The sequence below is a fragment of the Eptatretus burgeri genome, chromosome 14 (assembly GCF_056783735.1).
Source record: "Eptatretus burgeri isolate ZD-2024b chromosome 14, Ebu_testis_v1, whole genome shotgun sequence".
NCBI lineage: Eukaryota > Metazoa > Chordata > Myxini > Myxiniformes > Myxinidae > Eptatretus > Eptatretus burgeri.
This window is the reverse complement of record NC_140974.1, coordinates 59,759,106-59,774,328: the sequence shown is the minus strand read 5'-3', so window position 1 is coordinate 59,774,328 and position 15,223 is coordinate 59,759,106. Positions and strand designations below refer to the sequence as shown.

General features: G+C 41.6%; 1 protein-coding gene across 10 annotated transcripts in view; it reads left to right on the top strand.

Annotated features, from left to right (window-relative positions):
* Window positions 1-15,223, top strand: part of COL27A1 (collagen type XXVII alpha 1 chain) — a 216,149-nt gene that overhangs the window by 146,592 nt on the left and 54,334 nt on the right. For 9 of the 10 annotated variants that reach the window (XR_015051287.1, XR_015051288.1, XM_085855093.1 and 6 more), the window contains 12 exons: window positions 1,205-1,258; window positions 1,485-1,538; window positions 1,770-1,823; window positions 2,001-2,054; window positions 2,175-2,282; window positions 3,684-3,737; window positions 3,973-4,080; window positions 4,282-4,335; window positions 7,229-7,282; window positions 7,517-7,609; window positions 7,929-7,982; window positions 13,734-13,787. Coding sequence is in view for 8 of the 10 variants with exons in the window: in XM_085855093.1 (XP_085711219.1) it covers window positions 1,205-1,258; window positions 1,485-1,538; window positions 1,770-1,823; window positions 2,001-2,054; window positions 2,175-2,282; window positions 3,684-3,737; window positions 3,973-4,080; window positions 4,282-4,335; window positions 7,229-7,282; window positions 7,517-7,609; window positions 7,929-7,982; window positions 13,734-13,787 (795 nt within the window). In the remaining 2 variants the exon portion in view is untranslated. The remainder of the gene's footprint in view (window positions 1-1,204; window positions 1,259-1,484; window positions 1,539-1,769; window positions 1,824-2,000; window positions 2,055-2,174; window positions 2,283-3,683; window positions 3,738-3,972; window positions 4,081-4,281; window positions 4,336-7,228; window positions 7,283-7,516; window positions 7,610-7,928; window positions 7,983-13,733; window positions 13,788-15,223) is intronic. The other variant, XM_085855092.1, reaches the window with a different exon arrangement.

The following is a 15,223-nucleotide window of genomic DNA, read 5'->3' as shown; positions in this document are numbered from 1 at the left end:
AATTTGACTTGATTGTATTCTCCTTCCATGGAAGTGGTTGTTCCACTTGCAGATGTTGCGTAACACATCCATCGTCCTTTTTTGTTGGTTTTTCCTGTTTTGTTTTCTCCGGTGTCTAACATTCATGGGTGACCTTGTACAAAGATCACATGCAGGACAAAAACATTAATAGACATCAGTGTACTTTCACGTGAGCTCAAAGACTTTTATGAGACAATGGAAAAGTCAACATACGATGTGAGACTTGAGCTTGGATCACCTCGTGATGAGCTGCACATGCACAGAAAGCAAAAAACGGCCAATCCTCTTCTTCCTTCTGTTCACTTTTCTTATTTCCTACTTTGCCTTTATTTGCATTTGAATTACCTCTGCCACCTTTGGTAGATGGAGGTTATGCGGTCACCCATTTGTCTGTATGTCTGTCCTTGAGCAAGATATCTCAAAAAGTTGTAGATGGATTCAGACGAAACTTGGTGGACACGTTGAGTGTTTGTCAAGGACAAATTGATTAGATTTTTGTGAAGATCTGGATCCAGTTCTGGATACTATAATTTATGAAGTGATTCTTCACCATTGAGAGATGGGACAAAAACGTTATACAGCACAATATTTCAAAAAGTTATGGATGTCTTCAGATAAAATTTGGTGGATGAGTTGGGAGGTGACAAGAACAAGCCAATTAGATTTTGGTTCAGGTCCAGTTGCAGATTCAGCCTATCAGTGGGTTACAAAACGTAAACTGCTCAGCCTGGTGCAGGTATGCGCTCCACCGAGTGCCGTTCTCGTTTCTTTTTCTTCTTCTCCCTTAGTTCTACATCTTCTTATTTCTTTCTTTGCCAGTAAAAAAAACTTTTTGGAGGGGTGGTGGGTTCTCACCTTTACTATTACCTTAATCCTTAGCTGATAAAGTATGTGCATATGATATGTAGGTGTCAGCCCTTAAGTTCAAAAGAGTGCTGACTCAGTTGTAGGAGGATAGCTGAATGATTGCATTCTTCCTTCTTGGCTTTTGTACATTTCCATAGAATCTATGATAAAACTTTTGTTCTGGCAGAGTGCTGCATTGTGAAGCATGTATTGCTTTTGTCAGCTGAAAGCGAAATTTGTCATTACTGAGAAAACATTTCCCATTCGCTTTGCATCAATCCACTATAATTGTTAACGTTTGAAATTTCTTTCTTTCATTATTTTGTATTATTCCTAGGGATCCAAAGGACCAACTGGAGTGGTTGGCTCATCAGGAGATCGAGGACCAATGGTGAGATACCCCACCAGCAGATATTCAATGACAATGACGAATGCCACGCTTTCGATTCCAGCAATTTTTAACTCGCTTATCCATCCATTCATCCCTAAGCCGTGTGAGGGATTTGCGGTACTGATAAAACGTTGCATACATTTTAGAGCTGATAAATCACGAATGTGGCAGAATTCACAGAGACTTTTTCCTCATGCATATTGACCCAATGGTTGCGCATTTGCAGGGTCCACTGGGACCAGCTGGAGAAATGGGACCTCCCGCAGAAGATGGGGAGAAGGTAGACAAACCAACACAATTCCCATCCTTGATGCGCTCACTTTTCCACCAGGAGTGGGCTGTGTGTGTAACTGAGACGCACAAAATCGTGTTCTGTTTAACATAACAAATTAAACACGTGCTGAGCACAGCACACTGACATCGATCCATCCCTCCGTGTTGTCTCCATATGCTCAAACCCAATGCTTATTCAGACAACTCGGTCTTGTCCACACCTGCCCCTCTGACCCAGGGTAACAAAGGCAAGAGGGGAATGGCCGGAGAGCCTGGCTTGGTTGGACTCAGAGTAAGTATCACGTCGATTCGTCAATTCGCGTCTCCCTCCTCCCTCCATCAACTCACCTGCATCACCTCACTCTTCCATCTCACTGATTGCACTGGATGTGTCAGGTCCAGACATTTGACAGGTTTTTGTGGAACAAGTGCATTCTGAAAGCTGACATCTTTGTTATCCCTTCACTAGGGAAATACTGGAAGTTTGGGAAATTCTGGAAAGCTTGGAATGGATGGGTTGAAGGTGAATGAACAGCGATATTATTTGGATAATCTCACAGTGTACTACATTTCATAGCATTGAGAATTTTGCGATGTGATTAAAAGGGCGATTTACCAAAAGCAAAACGATGTATGAACGCAGGGGGACAAAGGTGACGAGGGGATGGAAGGAGAGAAGGGTGTTCGTGGATACATTGGTCATCCTGGACCTGAAGGAAGCCTGGGAAATCCAGGAGCAATTGGAATCCAGGTACAAGCTATAAGATTTGTGTTAATTTATATCCATTCATTACGTTAAATACCACTGTAGACCCATTTTCAGCAGGATGGTTATTTGCATCGATATAGCAATTTACTTTACCACTTGTATTTTTAGCTTTCATTTCCTTCAGAAAAAAATGCAGATGGAAAAGCAAATTCCAAATAAAAATTGAATTTTAACAAACGTCATGCTGATTTTGCGATTCACGTCCATGATATACAGTAATAAAGGATGTGCGTACAAGGGGTGGAGCCTTCTGCTACCAGGCAGCTGCTATGTGGTGTTGTTTTTTCATACTCAGAGTGTGAATTCTAATCCCAACTACAAGTTGCATATCCTATAAGACGTGTGTGGTCAAAGCAAAGTGATGCATTTGTTTACATATATATGTATATATATGTATATATGTATATATATATATATATATATATATATATATATATATATATATATATATATATATATATATATATATATATGTATGGTTTTGCTCACTTCTAAATTGAAAATGTGGAGAACTCACTTTTTGTGGATCTGTCAGAGAGGACTTGATCCTCATCAAAATTTTGGAAATCTTTGGCACAAGAGATTCTTCTATAACATCATGCTGCAGTGTTCAGCAGTGGGGGTAATCTGATTAATCTGGCATTTTGCGGCATAATTTCCATGATTATCTCAATCTCTATCCACTGGTCTTCACCACCTGTTAATAGTCTGTCCCCATGCGCAGTGGGAGACGGTGTTTTGTAATCGCGTGTGTGTGTGTGTGTGTGTGTGTGTGTGTGTGTGTGTGTGTGTGTGTGTGTGTGTGTGTGTGTGTGTGTGTGTGTGTGTGTGTGTGTGTGTGTGTGTGTGTGTGTGTGTGTGTGTGTGTGTGTGTGTGTGTGTGTGTGTGTGTATTTGTCCATCTGTCCAGGCCATAACTTTTTTAAGCTTTTGTCATCAAATTTTCAACAAACCTTTATTTGGAGAATATGGAGAAAATAATTAAAATTTGGATCAAAATGTGAAAGGGCAAAGTCATAGTGACTATAAATAGCCCGTATTAGCCCCGCTGCATCGTGTCAAGCGCAAGACGCCCCATTTTTAAAAATCACTTAAGAGTTTCTTTATTTATTTACCATTGAGCTTCATTGTGTCTGACCAGGCTATAGAATTTTTACCAATTGAACTTTTGTCATCAAATCTACAGCAAACCTTTTTTTGAGAATTTGGAGAAATAAAATGTTCATTTTTTTAGCTGTCATTTTCAGCAAATTTATTTCAATTACAAAGCGGACTCGGACGGGCTTTGCATTTTGAGATGCTTTCTAGTTCTAATTGCTTTTTATTCACACCCTTCATCTCTGTGTCTGGCCTGAATTTCTGCTTCTCTGGCCCATTTGACAGGGGATTGCAGGGAAAATGGGCCAAGTGGGCGAGAGAGGCAAGCAAGGTGCCAAGGTAAATAGTTGCCACCCACTGTTTGGCTCTGCTTGATGCTACCTGCAGACAAAATTGGAATTTCTGAAACTGCTGTGATTTTTTTGTGTCAAACCACATGTGCACATTCCAAACCTGCTGCCATGGCATTGTCTTTAGAATAGCTTGCATCAGGAGCAAAGTACATTTTAGAATCGAGTTCAGCCAGAATGAAGGCATGTACTTGCATGTGTGTACATCTGTGCTGGATCATTAGGGCGAACAAGCTCCCCCCGGGCCTTTGGGTGAGCCAGGAAGCCATGGAATTGCTGGAATAATGGGTTGGCCTGGCCCTAGAGGGAAGCGTGGTTCAATGGGACCCATGGTTAGTACATGCCTCACCAAACGACCTTCAATAGTTTGGCTCATCCTGTCATTCTCTCCATTCTTTCCTTGTCTGCAGCACAAAGTTATTTACCCATTGTCGTCAAAATCTTAATGATTATGATTCATTGAAACAAATCATCATTTTTTTAAAATGAATCATAACTTCACATGTCTTGATTGATGTAATCATTTCACACAGGGTTCACCTGGTCGAAGAGGACTTCCTGGTGAGCGTGGATCTCCAGGAAATGCGGTAAGAATTGCTATGTCAGTTCTCATGTGACACAGAACCTTTGAGTCAATTGCACCTTTATCACCTGATGTTTTATACATACTTTCGCATATTTACTTTTATGTCACAAGAAATTGTGCCATTGTGAAAGTCTTTTGACCTCACTGGCAAAACTCTGACACACTTTTACCTTCGGAGGGATGGCAGGGTGGACTGGATGCGTACACTCTCACCTCTAAGCTGTCTAGCCTGTGTTTGAATCTCGACCCAGCTATAAACTGTCATCCCATTGTTTCGCAGGCAGGGTGATTCATCAATGTGTGTGCTGCCCCTCAGATGGACGATAAACGGGAATCCCTTCTACTGGCATTAGTTGATGGGCATTAAAGATCCCACGGTGTCCTTCACGAAGAGTAGGCGAGATACCACCGGTACCATGAATAAATTACAAATTCCTGCCCTAGCCTACAGGGGGCACTGCATCAACGGCACAGCCACGCTCCCAGCAATGATACAAACAGCAGCCATCGCCTGCATCTGAAATTAATGAATGAATCACCTTCAGAATTCACTTGAACAATCTTACTTGACCGATACAGCTTTGTACCAATTCTAACAAATAACTACAAGAGCGAGAATTGCTTTGCAATACATTCCTCCCTACTGGTCCCAATTAAGAAGAAGAAACCCTATAACCCACCATGTTTGGGTCTACTCAGCAAAATAAAAGGACAAGTTAGGATAACAAACCGGTGATAAAAATTCGTTTGATTTAATGCAAGCTCGAGCCGATACTGTAACCAAATTAAAGAAGGAAGCCTTTCTAACCCACCATGTTTCGTTCATGTCTCGGCTTTGCCTATTTCATATTAAAAAATAACGATGTACGTACATGAGGCAAAAACATATGCGTATGACTTACGTGCATGTATAATAAATACATTGTGGTGATATAGCTGGTACCATTCCAATTGCACTGAACCATAGACAAACTCCCAGGCTTAAGGACTGAGGCCTGCTGATCTGTGTTGCTTCATGCAATGGCGGTGCATGATTTTATTGGGGTGGAGTCAGGCCAGCTGAGGATTGGGATCTTAAGGTTCTGAGTTTGAGCCCCGTTCACTGTTGAATTAACACCAGGTGAGGTTGACTCAGCCTGTAATCCTGAGGTCAGCGAAATGAGTACCAGTGTACTGGTATGGGGGCACAGCATCGGACCCCACCAACATGATAACTACCCGGCAGCCAAGCTGCCATACACAAGAACAAGAAGTGGTCCAGCTGAACACTGACCCATGTGTAATATGTGATATTTTTTTTCTCAGTTTAAAAAGGGCATAACTCTGTGAAAAAATTGATAAAACACCCTGAAACTCGCTGCTGTTCTGTAACTTATCATAATAAAACCATGTTCCAAGTTTCTGTTGAATATGTTAAAGGGTATGGGGGAAAATAAAGTCTGAAAAATCATTGGTGGGCTGGACGGATGGACAGACGGAGAGATCCAGTGAAACCGGTAGGGGACCAATAAGCGAAGTGCGCAAGGTAAAATGTCGCCATCTTGGAATCTGCTGCAATACCTCTATGCACTTGCATGCGCAATACAATACTTGGCAATATTTGAACTCAGCCGAGTATTTGAACTTGGCAATATTGGATGAACAAAATTGATTGCACTTTTTTAATCCTCTTACTTCCGCAAAGGATTTATATGTAAGACTGTTCTGTTAAAACTCTAGCCATTCTTTCCAGGAAAAGCCAATACAAAATCTATCGTCATTAAACTCACGAAGCATCAATCCCTATTCGGCAAAGTGATAATATCATGTGCTTGAATGTTTCTCTTTAGTTTCATTGGTTATTTTGAGAGTGGCCAGCTTCTGCATCTACTTCTCCTTCATTATCTCTGCCACCGAAAGTGGACTGAGGTTATCTTTTCACCCCTCTCTGTTTGTCTGTCTGTCTGTCTGTGTGTCTGTCTGTGAGCAGGATATTTCACAAAGTTGTGGATGGATTTGAACGAAATTTGATGGAGAGGTTGGGTGCCAAGGACGAATTGATTCGATTTTGGTGTTGATCCGGATCCGGAAGCGAGAATTTTTAAAGTGATTCTTCACCATTGAGTGATTGGGCCAAAAACGATATATAGCACGATATCTCAAAAATGTATAGACGAATTTGGACGAAACTTGGTGGACAGATTGGGTGTGTGACAAGGACAAATTTATTGGATTTTGATGAAGATCCGGATCCAAGAATTTTTCTTAATTTTTAAGTGACCGCCAATTGAGAGATGGGGCCAAAAGAATATATAGCACAATATATCAAAAAGTTGTGGAATTATATTGACAAAACTTGGTGGATGATTTGGGTAGGTGACAAGAACAAGCCAATTAGATTTTGGTTAAGGTCCGGCTCCAGAGCCGGCCTATCAGTGGGATACAAAACTTAAACTGTTCAGCCTGGTGGAGGTATGCGCTCTACCGAGTGCCGTGCTATTGTGATTTCCATTGTTATCCTGATTTTGTTTAAGGCCTGTGTGAGCTATTAGAAATTGGTCTCAATTGCAGCAGAGAGATGGTTCTAATGATTATGAAAATTGTTCAGCATGAAAATGGTTATATTATGAGCCGTACATTTTAGATTAATATGCAGCATGGGCTTTGGGGTGCAGCAGCATCAAGATAATGGTTAATAACCTATTGTAAAAGATATTTTATGTGTCTCAGAGTCCTGTGGGCTTTTTAATCACTTGGTTTAAATGTTTTAATTAAGAGGGGGCACAAAGATACAGATAGAGGTGAACATGCTATTTGCTAATTTCTCACTTTAGTCTAATCAGTTTGAGACAACTTCCTCGTTGTACACGGCAAGTCTTTTGCAATTTCTAACAGACGAAAAGTATGTGTTTCAGGGTCATCGGGGTCCTAAAGGATTCAATGGACGTCGAGGCTCCCAAGGCCAGAAGGTAAAATCAATATTTATGTCTTTTCTCTAAAATTAAGGTATTTCTCTTCAAGTACTCTTTTATGATGAACAATGGCAGTGCCTTCACTGCGATGCTATTATCATGGATATGCAAGTTTTCAGGCACAAGTCTTCCTTACCACTCAGGCAGCAGAATTTTCCTATCAGTTTTAGGATGTGTTGAAGTTGGAATACCAAACACTTACATTTTCCTTACTAGTGGTTATTATTGCAGGGAGAATGTGGAGAAGATAGAACAACTGAGGGCCCTCCCGGACCTCCAGGAGATCGTGTGAGTTATGGTGTGGCATGTGGAAGCACATTTCAGGTTTGCGATGTAGGAAAGTCCTCAAAAATCTTTTGAAAGTTTGTTTTGCAAAATGGGTTCAAAAGGTATTGTCTCAGCCATGAAAGAGTGATACTACACCAATTTAACTCAGCACTAACCTTTGTCCTTTTCTATGTAGTTTTGTGCCAGTGTCACTCCCCTTCCTCCCCCATCCCCACATTGGGGGATGACTTTCCAGCTGATGCCATTTACATGGATGTCATGTTTCTGTCTGAATTGTTTTGACAAAAGGAAAAACCTTTTGACTTCCCTGTACTTTTTCTGTTTTGCTCCATCCTTATTGCTGCATTGTTTGCAGGGTCTAAAAGGAAAGACTGGTGAGAAAGGACCTCATGGTGCCCCCGGATATCCTGTAAGTAACTGCAGCACAATTGCTTTCATGATATTAAAAACAATCAAAGCATATTATTACTTTTGCAAGGACATGTTTTGTCCATTTTTGTGGAAACTCATGGAAGGGCTAAAATTACATAATATGGATAGTTTTCTGGTTGATATAGCAGGGTTGTGGACAGCAAGCAGCTGTAACCTAGCTGGAGTGTGTTGAAGGGGATGCATACTCCAGCAATGTTCACAGTTGTTGCAGACAGACTAAAAATATCCCATTACTTTTAACAACGTCTCAATGGTTTGTTTTGGGGCAATAGTAGGGCTTAAAAGAAACATAATAGCTTCCAAAATAACAGAAATGACATTTAATTGGTTCAGTTGAACTGAATGGTACTAAAAGGACCTGGGCACTTCTTCAATTGGATAGATGAGGTCATTCAAAAGATTTTGCCAATGAGACATTCACAATACTCTAAAACAGGGGTCGGGAACGTTTTTGACTCAGAGAGCCATTAAAGCAAAATATTTGGAAATCTATTTCAGTGAGAGCCATATAATATATTTTAAGACTGAATTCAACTAAATGTGAGTATAATAAGCCTCTGAATTTATTCTTTTAAATAATGTTGTTATAATACTCACCATTAATGGGACTTCTGGTGCTGCATGGATTTGCTGATGGCTTTGTAGTCTGGTTGGTACTTGGTGAGGTTAAGCTTCATGCAAGCGTTGAGGCTTTCATCCGTTAGACGTGATCGTAGGTTGGACTTGATGTTTTTAAGATGTGAGAATGACTGCTCACATGCATACGTAGATCCAAACAAGGTCAACACAGCAATACTCACACGCTGCAGTGTGAGGTATGTGACAGGAAGCGCGTTCCAAGTTTTGATAATCAGCTCGTCTTCGGGTTGAAGTTTTTTCATTTCTGTCCACATGTGCTTGCTCGCCAACTCTGCTTTCTGTCGTGCGATTCTTTCCAAATCTTCATTCAGTGACTTGAACTTATTCACCCACATGTCTGAGGCCTTCAGGTCAGCCACTTCTGCTTCAAAATCTCTGACGGAGACACCAGGAATGTAACTCAGGTCGGCTGTGTTCAGTGAACACTCGTTTGGATGGGTGATGAACTTAAAAAGACGAGTGTGCTCACGAAATTCTCCAAAGCATGCTTTGAATGACTGTAGGAGACTGGATGTGAAGCCAGCTAACTGGTGGAGATCAAAGTTTTGAGTGGGCTCACTTGCTGTGCATGCATCTTTAAATTGTCTCAGTTTTTCAAAATGTAGTAAACGACCTGTTTCAAGATCCATGATAAAGAGCTCCAGCTTGTTTTCAAAAGCAAACACGGCTTGTTGAAGGGATAACACTCTATTTCCAATGCCTTGCATTTTCACGTTGAGCTCATTCAGATGTTCAGTCATATCCACGAGATAGTAAAACTTGAGGAGCCACTCAGTTTCGGCAAGCTCAGGATGCTCAATCCCTTTCATTTCAAGGAAAGTCCGGATTTCGTTCAGGCAAACCGCAAAACGGCTAAGCACCTTCCCTCTTGACAACCAACGCACATTGCTGTGCAAAAGCAGACCGTGATAGTTATTTCCAACTTCATCCAGCAGTGTTTTAAACTGGCGAGCATTTAAGGCTCGGGCAACAATAAAGTTGATCACACGAATGACCAGCGACATCACTTCGCCAAGCTGCCCATCACACATCTGAGCACAAAGTGCCTCCTGGTGTAGAATGCAATGGAAACTTAGGATGGGTCTATTTTCATGTTCACGGAGAAGCGCCACAAATCCTTTGTTTTTCCCCACCATACACGGAGCACCATCAGTACACACCGAGATAAGTTTATCCATTCGTAGATTTTTTTCTTGAGCAAACTCCATGAAAGACTTGAATAAATACTCACCTCTTGTGGACCCTTTTATTGGCAGAACAGCAAGACTTTCTTCGCGCAGTGTATCACCAGCAGCATATCTTGCAATCACACTGAACTGCGACAAATGGCTTACGTCTGTTGACTCATCCAAAGCCAGGGAAAAGAACGGCGCTGTATTTATGTCCTTCACTTGCATTTCCTCCACTTGGTTTGCCATCATGATGGTACGATCATGAACAGTTCTTGCCGACAGAGGCATGTCTTGTATCCGTTTGATTATCTTGTCTTTGTTCGGAAGATCATCAAAAGGTTCATTGGCGACATCCAGCATGAACGTTTTTGCATACTCGCCATCTGTGAATGGTTTTCCGTTCCTCACTATTGCTAAAGATCCAGCAAAGCTGGCGGAATTATAGTCACCTTGCCGGGTCCATACGCGGAGTTCCTGCTGGCTGGCTTGCACCCTGCTCAGTAGCTCTTGGCACGCTTTCTTTCTGCTGTCTCCCACAGGGTATTTTGATGCAAAGGTAGCATGGCGCGTGTCGAAGTGCCGCTTTATATTCGACCGTTTCATCGATCCAATTTTGTCATTGCAAATTAGACACACCACAGAACCTGCTCTCTCCACAAAGGCGAATTCTTCGGCCCATTCGTCCTGAAATGTACGATACTCCTCATCTTTTTTTCTTTTCGCCATCTTCTTCGTCGAAGGGTTAGCTTTGAGCAAATGAGAGAGAGGGAGATGTTGACCCAAGTGAGTCTGGCTGGCCTGCGCACGGGCTGACATACTCGAGAGGTGCGGCGCGGCCGGCCGACTCTGGGATGCTGTCGCCTCAGCGGTGGCGCGTGATTGGTCGAGATGAATTCCGTGATGCGTCTCGGCGGCGGCACGTCATTGGAGGAACCGAAATCACTACTCGCGTCGGCCGCATGACTGGACGAAACAAAAACCGCTTCAGACAATTCGGAGGTGTTTTTTCTTCTCTCCTTCTGCCAAGTGCAGCCCTGCACGTGAATGAAGCACGACACCATTAAAACTATAGGTAAAGCTTCTGCGAGAAATATTGGGCTTTCCAAGTTTCAAACTCCAATTTTATCTGCGAGCCAGATGCAATCATCAAAAGAGCCATACCTGGCTCGCGAGCCACACGTTCCCGACCCCTGCTCTAAAACATACCAACTTGTTTTCTTTTCATTATATAAGTAGATATTGTTACGTGTTTGCTGGCTGAGCCACGAGGGACTTGTGGAGCCACGAGTGGCTTGTGGACCCACTTCCCAACTGTTGATCCGGAAGCTGATAAGCCGCAGATAACTCCGTGACACGACGGGTTGCTAAGCAATCACAGTCACCATCTGAGATGATTCATTTTGGTAGGGTCTTCCTGTCAAATTCCCGCATTAACTTCCTGGCAAATTAATCCCCCCAGATATGGAATCGTGCTCTCGACGCCCCACTCCTATAAATCAAGAATGGCTGAGCGGAACGGTAAGTGGGATGTGAACTAGTCTCTGACCGTAGCAAAACTACAGGACAAAATTCCTATCCACTGTTTACATACTCCATCTAACCAAGAGACAAAGAGACACTCAGGCAAGTTGGAACCGATTGGTCATGTTTACAAATAAGCACTTGTATACAAGCAATGCAGAATCACAAAGGAAAATCTTACCTTTAAACATGCAAGTTCCTTAGACAGTCAAGTTATCATGAAACTGCAGACACAGACACCTCATTCAATCTGGGAAATATGACATGTAAGAGGGATAGCCAGAGTGAAGAAGAAGAAAGCGGGGCTTCTTTGCGATTCAGCTTGTGGGCTTATGTTGGTCCCAACTTGAAAAGGGGTTGGGAGAGAAAGAAGAGAGGGTGATGTGATACGCCGTGTGGGGAGGGATGAGAGTGGATGCTTGGTAATGTGATCGACGAAATCATGAATGCAAATCAGTAACCCCAGCTTTGAACGAGTCGAGGGTGCAATCGTTGATTGATCTTGTGCCTTCCAAGTGAACGATTAGAAATAGGGACAGAAAGAGAAAATAGTGTAAAGCAGTGTGTGTTCGCTGGCACATCCAGGGACAGAACTCCACGGCTCTTCCGCTTGCTCGATGGCATCAGCTCCATCGCTCCCAGCAGATCCCGTCCTTGCAGAGGCTTACGTTCCCACAGTTTGCTCCTTGCAGGCTCCATCTGGCTCTCGGGGTTCCCTGGATGCACACAGCCCTACGTCCTGGGATGCCCAGACTTGTATAGCTCTTCGGAAGAGGTGTAGCCTAAGAAACTTGCGCTGCTTGTTTATCTTGGGAGCTGCCTTCTCATTGGAGCGCCGCTGTTGTCAGGCTGTGCTCATTGGTTTGTCAGTGCAGGTGCTGCACAAGACCAAGCAACACCCAAGCGCTATAATGCAGGTGCCGCGCAGGACCGAGTGGCACTTAAGTGATATGATGGGTCCGATTGGTAATGTGGGTTCTGTCATTGTAATACTGGTTTTGTAAAGCATGTTGTTTGTGTGTATGGATGTGCTGTAAATAGGTGCTGAGTTGGAGAGAGATTAAAAGGGATGGGGAGAGAGATAAGAAGGTATATAAGAAGAGAGGGAATCCAGAAAAGAAGAGTTACAAAGGGAATTTGAATGTGCTACACACAAACACAACACATTTCCCTATCCACTGATGGGTGAGGTCTAACTAAACTAAAATCTAACTAAACAAAATACTATGGATATATCTAAACTCGAGGGTTCCTTTATGTGTTAGATGTTACTCCCTGGGGTCTTCCAAAACCGCAACAAGATAATCAGAAAAAAATGTTTTCTTCAACACACTACCGACCAATAATTATCATTTGACATGCTCACATGTGAGTATACACTAACTGCAAGGAGAAAATAAAATGAAGGAAGGATTTGAAACTCAAGCTTTCAAAAAATATCAATGATCTCAGGTTTATTGTGAACTTGCAGGGGTACCCGACGTTGCCCGGTGCTGTTCAAATCTTGTTGGCATTTTGAAGAAATCAAATTTTGTTTTTTTAAAATATTTTTTTTGTGAGGGCCAAAAACACTTCCCTACATCCATGGATGAATGAGGTCGGGGATCATCTAATATTACCTTTTACACAGCTACAAAGACTTTGGCATTATAGAGTGATTTGAAAAAAAATAAAATATATATATATATATATATATATATATATATACATATATATATATATATATATATATATATATATATATATATATATATATATATATATATATATATATATATATATATATATATTCTTTTCAAAAAATGTTTTTTGTTGAAAACACTTCCCGGCACTCACTGATGAACCTCTAAAAGGTTGACCAAGATCCATTTGGCCACCTCTGAGAAAAAATGGTGACACAGACAGATAGACAGACAGACAAAAATCTCTCATGGTATGGATTAAGGCATGCAAGACAAAGACATCAGGAGACATTGGTATTATACTTTTGCATGAATTGTAGTGAGGACATTAGTAGGTAAAGAGCCCCCCCCCCAACCAGGTTTTTGTGGGATGCCATCTCGATTCGCCACCATCTCAGATCATCCCCCATCCAAAACCATTATCTTTTTTACCCACGTCAACCCCACCCCTCTTACCTATTTTTTATTGTTGTTTTTTTTTGTGAATTTTCAAATGTGATATTAATTAAACACCAGAAATGTAAGAAGCTGGCCTTCATGGAAAGAAATGTAAGTTGGTTGATGATTGCTTTGTTTTTCATCAAAGTATTTTTATTAATGTAATTTTATTTTACATTAATTTTTTTATTTTACATTAATTTTATGAATTAAGACAATTTATTAATTAAGACATTAAGACAATTTCACAAATTTTACTTTTGACTTCCGTTTCAGGGTGATGTAGGAGTGGAGGGAGGAAAGGGCTCAATTGGGGCACAAGGACCTCCAGTAAGTGAACAGCCTTGGAGACATGAATGGAGGTACAGGATGGTGAAAGGTTGATGGTTGTAGTTGAAGCTCCTTATAAACAAAATGAGGAGCATTAATGAAAGCAAAACCTTGATGGAAAGTCATCAAACATGTTTCAATTGAGTTGAATATGTTACCTGGTCCTTCAAATGCAAGTGCATTTTAAAGAGTCCTAATCCCGATAAGTGATAAAAATCAACATTCATGCAAAAAATATATATTAATAAGCTGGAGTGAGGCAAGGTCCTTTGACTTTCACCTTCTCATCCTTTTGAAGCCCTCCTCATTTGCTTTCTGGAGAAGCTTTGGTACAACAATCAAGCTTGATATCTGCTGATGCGGAAAAATACCTCCTGCCCCAAAAATGTTGCTCAATACTCCAAAATGGGTCAGACTGGTATGGCAGGGCAACCTGGAGATGCCTTCTGTAAATACAAACTTGAAGAAGGTTGGAAGAACTCAAAAAATCTGCCATATTCATGCAAAATTATCTGAGGTTTGCTTTTATTTGTTAAGGTATAGAAAATCCAGAGAGACAGAATATACAACAAACATCTTGAAAAAAAATAACACAACTCTGCTTTTCAACTTTAGAGCGCAGGTTGAATCATTTCTGGAGGGGGGGTGCTATGATTACTGCTGGTACAGTGTCCCCTGTAGGCTACGGCAGGAAATTGTAATTTGTTCAGGGTACCAACGATAACTCACTTACTCTTTGCGAAGGACACCATGGGATCTGTAACATCCACCAACTAATGCGAGCTGATTGGATAACCGGCTTAAGGTTCATCCGAGGGACTTTGTGGTGCAACGGCCTGTTTGCGAAACATCAATCCTACAGTTTATAGTTGGGTCGAGAATGAATCCAGATTAAGCAGATCAAAGCTGAGGGTGCAATTTCCGTAATAACTTATCAAGGCGATGTGATGGTGCAGATACTGGACTGGAATTTCAGAGGTTACGGCTTCAAGTCTGACTGAATGTCACAGTGTGAAACATTGTACTCTAAGCCTTTGTAAACCAAGCTACTCCAAGGAGAATTACCTTGTCACTAGAGGATTGCCATTGAAAGCCTAGATGGTTTGCTAATGACCTTCACAGATGGGGTAATCTGGTATGGCTTACATGTTTTGTTAGTTTATTTCCAAGGCAACTTGCAATGGGCACTAAACACTGCCTACGAAGCAACACCACTTGCATCCCCCTAACCAACATTTTCTAAAGTTAGGTTGACACCCCTATAATCCCTCTTTTGCATACACCACGAGAACACTCTGTACCTTTCTTTCAATTGCATGTGGCGCACACCATTGATTATATGGTGTGTTTTTATCTGGTGAGGATGTGTGGTTTCTCCTAGATCTTTCATGAAAGTTATATTCAAAGTGCATTGTCTTAGATCGCCTAAATGAGTA